This window comes from Mastomys coucha, unplaced genomic scaffold (genome assembly GCF_008632895.1).
Source record: "Mastomys coucha isolate ucsf_1 unplaced genomic scaffold, UCSF_Mcou_1 pScaffold16, whole genome shotgun sequence".
Lineage (NCBI taxonomy): Eukaryota > Metazoa > Chordata > Mammalia > Rodentia > Muridae > Mastomys > Mastomys coucha.
In genome coordinates, this window is record NW_022196898.1 from 105,456,816 (window position 1) to 105,467,922 (window position 11,107).

Sequence of the window (11,107 nt, forward strand, 5' to 3'; positions counted from 1 at the left end):
AAAAAAAAAAAGAAAGAAAGAAAGAAAGAAAGAAAGAAAGGAAGAAAAAAAAGAGAGATTTTATTTTTATTTGTGCATGTGAGTGCAGTGCCTACAGAAGCCAGGAGAGGAAGCCAGATCCCCAGAGCTGGAGTTACTGGTGCTTGTGAGTTTGACATGTGGTACTGAGAACTGAACTGAGGTTCTGTGCAAAAAGCAGCTCCAGCTCTTAGCTGCTGAGTTATCTCATTCCTACTTATTTATCAAGAAGTCAGTCAATTACCTCCTCAACCCCTTTGCTTACTTTAGGAGTAATTTCTAGAAGAGTATTTTAATTTTTAATTATGTCTGTCTCTTATTAGCCAGAGTATGGTGATCACCTATACTCAAGGTAGGCTGAACAAACTACCAAGAAAGGTATTTAATGTATACAACGATGTAAGGTGTATACTTAGGTCTTGAGTGCTACTCAACATAACTACCATTCCAGGTACTTATGTACATGAACCAACATTTCAATGTTTAAAATAGTACTCTGAGTATTAAAAATTCACTGGGGTTTTAACAAATTTTTTTGAGCAAATAAAATATTCGCTCCTTAATTGTGGTAAAAAGTCATGAAATCTTGCTGCAGTCTGACTCTGTTTATTTCTTTGTTTATTCGCTTGAGACAGGGACTCTCTCTTTGTAGCCCTGACTAGCTTGAACCTCAATATGCTCCAGGCATAAGAGCTTCCTATGCTATAACTCTGTTTATTTATTTACTCCTTTGTTTGTTTGTTTATAAGAGACATAGTATATTGGAACTCACTATGTAGGCCAGACTAGCCTCCAATTCACAGAGATCTTTCTGCCTATCAAGTATTAGGTATAACTATGTCTTTATAACATTTTCTCTTTTTATCTAGATGTGTTACAATATTTTGTGGAAATACAAATATCAAGTGTAGTGTTTGGTGGCAAAACACAAATTCAGACTTAGAGGACTGCAGAGATGGCCCAGTGCCCAAGAGTGATTACTGTACAAGAACAAGGGCCTGAGTTGGGATTGCTGCACCCAAGTAGAAAGTTGGACCTAGCTATGTGCACCTGTAATGCTAATGCTGTGCTGGGCAGAGACATGAGGATCACTGGGGCTCAGCTCAAGGTTTAGGGAGTGACCCTGTCTCAAAGGACTAAAGTGGAGAGTGTCCTGCACACACATAACACACACAAAGAAACCTAGGCTTTTAACCACTTACAATTCTGCAGGAAACGAAGCCGATTATTGAGTTCATCAGAATTAACAGACACTAAGCCCATGACAACATCGCTGTGGCCTAGAACAAAACAAGAACATCACCATCAACAACAACTCATGTTTATTTCTCATTTCATAATCCTCAACTGTCAGGAGCCATCTAGGGTAAGCTAAGGCTAGCAGGTAGCCTTCCTAGAGGTGGCCCATCATCTTTGCATGGCTTACAATAGGTGAGCTCTGAGAGGTAAGTTTCCAAGAGATTTCATTCCAGGATTGCTTCTTATAGCTAATATTTCTTTCCTGTCATTATTACATAGTTTAATAATTCCTGGACGTCAGCTTACACTTTTGGGAAATTTTTCTGCGGTTCAACATGATGATGAACTTTCATGAACTAATGCTGTTTAGATGAATTAATGATTTTATAGAATTCCTGATTTGATTCAAATAATTTTGGGAAGAAAGGTTTAAGAGATGGTTTCAGTTGTTTTGCTAGGAAGATGTAATAAAGTTAGAATCAAGAATAAACTGTGCCCACTCCTCATAAATAGTAAGTAAAGGCTTCATAATAAGAAATACAATGAGCTTTCATAATTACACTAAAAGGAGACATAAGCTTGGGATAAATTTGTGCTCAAGGAAAAACATTCATCAGGTCAAAGTATAAAGCCATAAGTGTGGACTATGACAAGGCAAGGGCATGTAAAACTTTGAACTTATGAGCTTACAGTATGAAACCCTGCTTTGAAATTATTATTGATACCTTTCCGTAACTCCCCTTTTATGTAACATTTTATCTATGAGGTAATTCTTACTTAAAGAACTTTTGTCAAAAAGTATAAAAATCCTGACAGCACTAAAGAAAGGTGATGTAGGACACACACTTCCCGGTGTGTGTATTGCCTGTGTGAAGGACTTCTCTATGGCTCAAAAAGAGTTAGTGAGCTCCGAGCCTCTCACCTAGGCAGCAAGAGGTTCCTGCCTGGCTCACCAGAGAGTGTAGCACTAGCAATGAATCCTTTTCATAAATTCCCCAGCACTTATTTAAACATAAAGTGTGAGGTTTTCAGTACTTATTGAAACACAGAACAGTTTCCAACAGTGTCAAATTTCCAGCATTTAATAAAGTACAGAGAGTTAAAGAGAAAAGAAGCCAACAGTTTCCAGCCACAGAATAAGCAAGAGTGTAAAGTTTCCAGAAGTCATTAGCCTTGAGCCCCCAGTACAGTTAGAGTTATGAGGTGGAGATTATCAGTCTTTCGGCCTTTGTCTAACTGAACTGCAAAAGGCCAGGGCAAACCCCTGGCACCAAACCATGATTGTCTCTTAAAAGAATCCTAAGCCTTATCTTTGATCATTTAGGTGAGCTTTATCCAGTTTTATAGCAGTGACTATACCTAAAGCAGTAAAATAAACGTCATATAAAGAACCAGTATCTCCAAGCTGCCAGCAAAATGGAAGCATAACCCTTCACAGTAAACCCTATGAGCCATGAATGCAGTTTTGTCCCAAAAATGAAATTCTGAGTGTGGTGATGTACAATTTTCACCCTAGCACCTGGGAAGTAGACATAGAAAGTTAAAGGGTAGCTTTGGCAAGTAGTGAGTTCCATATTAGCCTTGGCTACATTAAAATCAAAACACTTCTTGTTATTTTCTTTTCTCTGAGACAGGGTTTCTCTGTATAGCCCTGGCTGTCCTGGAACTCACTCTGTAGTCCAGGCTGGCCTCAAACTCAGAAATCCACCTGTCTCTGCCTCCCAAGTGCTGGGATTAAATGAGTGTGCCACCACTGCCCTACTTGTTACTTTATTTTTAACATAAGTAAAAATAACACAAGTAACAAATAAATCCTACACAGTAGCAGAAAAAAAGGGTCCAAAATGCCAAGCCCTCTCTACCATCACCTATCTGTGGTAAAGAATGTTTAAGATGTAGGTTATGCTTATCTTACCGTTCATGTATTTTGTGGCAGAACACATACAAATATCAGCACCCAGAGCCAAAGGTCTCTGAAAGAAAACAACAGACATTTTTACTTCAAATGAGAAGCCATCTGAAAAGCACCATTCCATTCACCTGCATCTGTCATATCTTATACCAGATGAATCTGTCTCTGCTCTTCTGTGTGAGAATCCACACAGCTTCAAATTTTCTAAGATCTTGAGCCTGCACTTACAGTTCCAAAGAAGCTCCAAAAGAAAAAAGAAAACAAACAAACAAAAGACTGGGCTCGGAATCTGAAGGCATAAGTTGCATGGAAACAAAAGGCAGGCCCAGCCTAAGCCTCCCTAAACCTTTCCTTTACAGTTGTTGGCTGGCCTTGAGCTTATTGCCTGCAACGGAGTATGTATTTTATGACTTGTTAAACACATGGAGCAGTTTATGAAAGCATCAGGCAATTTTTATGCTAAGGGAGTACAACCTACTTTGCTTAGATTTTTAATCATTAAAACCTGACAAGGTACAAGGTGTTTGTTCATATTTGGTTTGTGGGGCTCTTGACTCCTAGTCATTTTTTCATTATATTAGTTTTGACAAATATAAAGTCACAAAGAAATCTGCTCATGCAGTAGACATGGCTCAGCATGGTCTGAATTCAATCCCTGGAACCCAAAGACTGAAGGAGAGAGATGAATCCACAAAGGCATCCTCTGACCTCCACCACCATACTGTTGCACGAGCGCATGCACATACCTGCACAAACACAAACACACACACACACACACACACACACACACACACACACACACACACACACGCACACGCACACGCACGCACACGCACATGCACATGCACACACACACACACACGTCCAAATAAATAATAGTTTTCAAAAAGGGAATTTGTTCAGATTATTCTCCTGCCCTAATGTTGTTGAGAACTAATCACTCTATGTCTTTAAAACACCCACATTTGCATGCGCTTATATGCTATACATATATATTTTGGTTTTGTTTTCTTCAGACATGGTCTCTCTCAGTAGTTCTTACTTAAAACTCATGACTGTGGTTGGAGTGTCTGTGTCTCCTCAATTCACATGTTGACATTTAATGACCATGCTATGGCATTAGGCATCAGGACTCTAAGGGGGTGGGGGGGTGGGAGGGGTGGGAGGGGAGGGTTGATGAGCTCCCAACAATGGACCTTTTATGAAAAGGATTGGAGTCTCATGGAAATCCCAGAGGGCTGCCGGGATTCTTCTCCCAGGACAGACTTGGCCCTCCACAGGGACTTGGTAGCCTCCATAAACCTGCTTCTTTACAGTTGTTGGCTGGCCCTGAGCTTATTGCCTGCAGAAGAGACCTGTGCATTTTATGACTCCTTAAACACATGGAGCAGTTTACGAAATCATCAACCATTTTTTGTGCCAAGTGAGTACAAACTACTTTGCTTAGATTTTTTAATCATTAAAATTGGAAAAGGTACAAGGTGTTTGTTCACACTTGGTTTGTAAGAAGCAAAGTCCTGCTCTGAAGCCATCCAAATTATAGCACTGAACTACAGCAGCCTAGATAAGCCAAGAATTCTTAGCCATAACATGAGACAGGAAAAGCAGAAATTTCTGTTTTAACATGGATCGATAATCAGCACACTGCCATGCTCTTTCTTCTCTGATGCTTCTACCTTGTGTCAAGTTGACACATAAAACCAGCCTATACAGTGTCTGTTCTTATACATTCTGGCCTGACAAATTGTTTACTCCTACTCCTGGGGCTCACTGATCCCAGAAAAACTTCCAACAAAATAGTAACACAGTTTTGAGATATTAACTAATGTAAAAAAATGAAGTCCAAATCTGATTCTTTGTCTAATCAATAATAGTTATATCTCATAGTTTGATGATTATATTATAAAGTAGGCCTCTGTATTAGTTAGGGTTTCTATTCCTACACAAACACCATGACCAAGAAGCAAGCTGGGGAGGAAAGGGTTTATTTAGCTTACTTCTACATTGCTGTTGATCACCAGAGGAAGCCAGGACTGGAACTCAAGCAGGTCAGGAAGCAGGAGCTGACCGCAGAGGTCATGGAGAGATGTTCCTTGCTGGCTTGCTCAGCCTGCTCTCTTATAGAACCCAAGACTTCCAGCCTAGGGATGGCACCACCCACAAGGGGCCCTACCCCCTGGATCACTAATTGAGAATATGCCCACAGCTGGATTTCATGGAGGCACTTCCCCAACCGTGATAACTCCAGCCTGTGTCAAGTTGGCACACAAAACCAGCCAGTACAGCCTCCCTTTTAAAATAACAGATTACAGTATGGTTTGTTAATCACAGCACAAACCCTCTTTCATTTACCTGGAAATATGCAGACATGAAAGAGTTATCTACAACCAAAATGATGTCTCTGTGTTTGTTGACAATTCGTGCGCAGGCTTCGATGTCAGCCATCTTCAAAGTTGGGTTTGTGGGTGTTTCAATCCAAACAAGCTGCAGTAATTCAGCAAACAACAGTATTAAAAATATATGACACATACATACATCTCATGTGCAACAATGTAGAAGGCAACTACTTGCCATGATAGAAAGGCTTCAACAATAAAAGTGGAACACTTAAGTCCGAGTCTGAGCTTCCCCTACAAACTTCTTATAGGCTACTGTTTCATAAACTCTCTTCTTTCTTCCTCCAGTTCATCTGAATAAAAGTGTAGGTGATATTTATCATACAGAACAATTGTAGGCGCAAATGAGGTTATGTGTATCTAATAAGAAAAAGTTAATTGTATAATTATCCCAGAGACTTGTGTTGCCAAAGACAGATAATATAGATTGTATAAACATATATCCTTGCTCTGGAGAAGTAGCTCAGTAAAGACCTTGCCTAGCATGCATGAAGCCTGGGACCAGTCTCTAGCACTTCATAAACCAGAAGGGATTGGTGGGTGTAGGGGTTTGGGGTGGGGAGTTGTGATGCCTATATTCCCATCATTCAAGTAACAGAGGCAGAAGAAACACAGATTCAAGGTTACCATCAACTACTAAGGACACCCTCAAAGTTAAATAATGACAAAGGCACTAGATGCACTAAACCTGAGGAAATGCATTAGGCTGAAGAAAAGAAGTGGCAGCCATGCAGAAAGCCAGGTTCACTGGCAGTGAACACACAGATCTACCACAAGCCAGCCATGATACCCTTAATAGTTACTGAAAAAAACAAATGAGAACTCTGTTAAATAAAGTGCATCTGCTTTGAACTGTATTATCTACAGCTTTCTCTTAGAACTAATGACTTTTAATTACCTATATAGACAGACAAGATATCTATTTGAATGTACTTTTCATTGTCTGGAAGTTCACTATTAAAAAGTAGTCTGAAATTTTTGATTTACTTAAAAACCTATAAAAATGACTCCTGGGTAAAAATATTAAATTTTCACTGAGATTATTTAAAAACAAACAAAAATGAAAACAAGTATCTAAGTACAAAATCTGTTTTACATGGACTTTAAAATTGACTGCAGATATTGGAGTGATGGCTCAGCAGCTAAAAGCACTTGTTCATGAGCCCAGGGTTAGATTGCCAGTACCACATAGTGGCTCCCAACCATCTGTCTAGTTCTAAGGAATCCATCACCCTCCTCAGGTAGTAGGCACACATGGTACACATATGCACATGGAAACAAAACACCCATATACATAAAATAAATAAATCTCACATATGCATAACTTCAAAAGCAGAACTTGTGTTTCAGGGGAAAATGTATTAATTCAAGTGAGTAAAGAGCCAGCAAATAAAACTGTATGAACAAAATTTATCATACTTATGATCTGATTTTCTTCCCTTACAAACACTCAGACCAGCTATTTGAATCATTTTTTTTTCTCAAGCAAGATAAAAACTTCCTTGAAAACAAAGCTTACTTAGTAAAAGCTGCCCCAGTGCTAATCTAGAAGGAGTCTTTTGTGAAAGAAGGACTTTCACCTTTTAGCATTCACTGCCACATGAGCTTGGGTACAAGTCTAATGTTTTAATTCTTAGCAGAGAGTTGGAAAGGCTCACTCATAAAAGACACTGGTCTTTCACTTCTGCAGAATTTAAATGAGGTTCCCAAATGCCACATTTGCTGTTCAGGCACAAATACCTTCTATGGCTCACAAGCTTCCCAGAACAGAGATCAAAGCCACTGGACTGAGGAGGTCTATGGCCTTTGAATCATACTCACTTGGTATGTCTGAGAACTATGTACTCTTGGATTTTAATTTTCTACCAAAAAAAAAAAAAAAAGATTGAGTGGAGCTGAGAGATTAAACCTACAGTAGCTTCTAACAATCCACATAATTTTATTTTAAACTTACTGTTAGAACATTGACCTGCCTCCTACAAGAGAGGCTATGCCTTTTTAAAGTGAGTCTCTCTATGACTTTCTTCTGGGACAGAGAGTTAAGAAGCAGGCTGTGCCATGTCTAACAGCAGTACATAATTTATGTACCTGGCTCATTCACCCTTTTTTTCATGTACACAATATTGGACTAAATCATATGATGTGAAACTTATAAATGTTTGATATTCCCTTTGTTCTTGGGATTGCTATGGAAATTTAATCCAAAGAGGCTCTGCTGATATCTCCCACCCCTCTCATGGCCGCTGTCTATCTCTGCATGTCTCTCTCCCTCTCCCTCTCCCTCTCCCTCTCCCAATCTCATTCTTTTTTATATTTTTTCTGTAAAGAGTTTATGTTTAGTTTTGGGAACATATCTATGTCTACATGTGAGTCTATACATGCAGGTGCAGGTGTCTCCAGAGACCAATGACATTGGATTTCTTAAAGCTGAAGTTATAGGCATTTATGAGCCATCCAGTATAGTGTTGGGAACCAAATTTGGGTCCCTGCAAGAGCAGCACATTCTTAACCACTAAGCCATCTATCCAGCCGCTCATTCTCACTCTTAAAGCTCCTCTGAGTTTTACATTTATTTATTACTTTTTTTAATGTGTATTCAGTGTTTTGCCTATGTATATATCTATCTGGGTACCACACACATCCCTAGTACTTTCAAAGGCCAGAAGAAGAGATTGGCTCCCCTGGAACTCAAGTTGATTGAACTATAGATGATTGTGAGCCACCAAACCCTGGTCTTCTGCAAGAGCAACAAATGTTCTTGACCACTGAACCATCTTTCCAGCCCCTCCACTCCAGGTTTTAAAGGGAAATCTCCTCTTCCCTTTAAAGCCCTGTTATGTTGTTTTAAATATGTTGTACCATTTCTGTCTAATGCTCTTTTTCTCCCTCCTACCTCAAGGCCCAGTTGAAATTCCACTACAGAATTTGTGTGTGCACTCCAGGTAATTATGTTGTCAAGCCATGGAAACTCTAGCCCCATGTCAAACTTAGTGTTTCCAACAGATTCAATGAAACATTATTTGGATTTAAATTACATCCTCTAGTAAACAGAAAGTATGGGCTTAACACATCACAGGAAAAACAGACAAAATCAAAAGCCAAGCTAGTTACCTTGGTTTGTGGTGTAATTGCTGCCTCTAGCAATTTGGTTTTGGAACAATCCACAAAAGTAATCTTCAGTCCAAATTCAGATGCCACCCTCCTGAAGTACCTGTTGGTGCCTGAGGTAAAAGACAGATAATACGACACATAGAACAGGATGTCAGGAAGTATCTGCTCTTGGCAGACCTGCACACTTCCAAAATAAGAACTCTCAAAAAAAAAAGCAGATGAGAGTAACTTCCGTGTAGCTAAGCGACATGGGTTGAAATACCACAGAGCCAAACAAAATATACCTGATACAAATAAGTGGCAAGAAGCAGAACCATTCCCCAAACTCCCCTTTCTCTACTTTTCCAACACAGCATCTTCCATAGAAATCTCTGCATGTACACACATGTATGTATATGACAGGGTCTTGGTGTGAACAGTCCCCATGGATGTATCTACTACACAGCTCCTGCACTTAAGGGCTCAGGAATCATTACAGAAGAGGGAGCAGAAAGATGGAAGTTTGCTGTGAGACTGAACTTCCTAGAAATATCAAGAGAGGCTAACCCATGAAATCTCACCAACACAGCTGCCTAAGACCTGAACAACAAACAATGAAACCAATGGACATGCTAGTATGGGAAGGGCAAAAGCCATGAGGCCTCAACCTAGGCAGAGAATTACAAATAACTAAAGGAAGTTAAAGAAGGCTGAGTGTGCGATAAATGGTCTTCCCCAGCGTGGAGCCCCCCTATTGGTTATCTAATATCCTAAGATTGTAAACATACAGATAACATTTTATAGAGTGAGCAAGTTGTATTTATGTATTTAGGAGCGCACACACACATGTAACAATAATCAAAGAAAAAGAGGCCATGAATTTGAGAGGATGTTCATAGCAGGGTATGTATGTGCATGGGAAAGGTTGAAGAAAGGAACATGATGTAATTATATTATCATTTCAAAAGTATGTGTTAAAAAACAGTCTTGCTGGGCAGTGGTAGCTCATGCCTTTAATCCCAGCACTTGGGAGGCAGAGGCAGGTGGATTTCTGAGTTTGAGGCCATCCTGGTCTACAGAGTGAGGTCCAGGACAGCCAGGGATACACAGAGAAACCCTGTCTCGGAAAACCAAAAAAAAACAAAACAAAACAAAACAAAACAAAACAAAACAAAACAAAAAACAGTCTCCCTGTAGCTCAACTGACCGAAAACTCATTACATAGCCCAACCTGGCCAATTCATGGCAATTCTCCTGCCTCTACCTCCTGAGTGCTGGGATCAAAGGCATAAGCAATTGTTAGCAGTTTCTTCATGCTATGCAAGTCTAACGCAAATGAATCATTACTGGTGAGACACATGGGTCAAAGATTCTGGTCACTAAGTGTGGCAACCTGAGCTTGATATCAGGACTCGCAGGGTAGAAGTAGAGAACTGCCTCTCAGAAATTGTTCTCCTATGACATTCATTGACACCATGTACCTTGACAGCATAATCCATACCAAATGCATGTGTTGTATGTTCAAAACCAGCTGTGGTGTGTCTGAAGGCTGATCAAGTCCCACACCCTTGTTCTAGCATCTTACACATCATTCTTATCAGACAGTGTCTTCTAGGCACTTCTGGAACAGAGTCTGAGCCTCATGTAGGCGCCTGCCACCTTTGAAAGAACATAGTCCCTGAAAGTAGCAATGGTGCCCATGTAACTCAAGACCTATTGCTATCTTCAAAGCACTACCTGGCACACCTGGAAATGAGAGATCACCTACCTCCATATACTTCATCCATGCAAATAACTTCATCTCCCGCTTTTAAAAGATGGGTAATCGTTGTGGTGGCAGCTAGCCCCGATGCGAAGGCCAAACCTACCATGAACAGCAAATTCAAATAAGCTAAGACCCAAAATCTTAGCAACAACATAGTGCCACCTGTACTGTGGTTCCCTTAGCTGACTGAGCTGCTGCTGCTACTCCTTTAAGGTCCTCCAATTAATGTCACCACAGCCCTTTCTGTTTGAAAAATGAAACCTTTAAAATACTGTGTGTATATAAACACACACACAGAGGTAGATATTGAGAGTTTTTCTCTTCACTCTTCTGATCATTTAGTATCATTTATATTGAAAATACAAAGATGACTTAACCAAAATTCACTCCCCAGAAAAGGTCCAGGGAGCGAGTTCCTTTCCTCTGAGAACATATTATCAAAGATTTTGGATTTGGCAAATGAGCATAGTGATAGCCTGAGATGAAGAGTGTAGTGAAGGCTAACATTCTGCTTGGTCATTACAACCCCTGCAGGCACTGCATGCATGACAGACTGACATGCAGGCAAAACATCTATACACAAAATAAAATGAATAAACTAGGTGGGAATGATGTACCTGCCACTTATAAGCTCAGTATTAGTAGGGAAATACCTCAACATTGCAACAGTCAATCTGAGGTTGGGGG

The 11,107-nt window shown here is 39.9% G+C and overlaps 1 protein-coding gene across 1 annotated transcript in view; it reads right to left on the reverse strand.

The window, feature by feature from the left end:
* The window catches only part of Cth (cystathionine gamma-lyase), a 28,850-nt gene that overhangs the window by 13,729 nt on the left and 4,014 nt on the right, over positions 1-11,107 (reverse strand). Inside the window, exons 3-7 of the mRNA XM_031375964.1 lie at positions 10,424-10,519; positions 8,677-8,786; positions 5,522-5,653; positions 3,173-3,230; positions 1,221-1,298 (exon numbers count right to left, since the gene is read on the reverse strand). Of these exons, the coding sequence (XP_031231824.1) occupies positions 1,221-1,298; positions 3,173-3,230; positions 5,522-5,653; positions 8,677-8,786; positions 10,424-10,519 (474 nt within the window). The remainder of the gene's footprint in view (positions 1-1,220; positions 1,299-3,172; positions 3,231-5,521; positions 5,654-8,676; positions 8,787-10,423; positions 10,520-11,107) is intronic.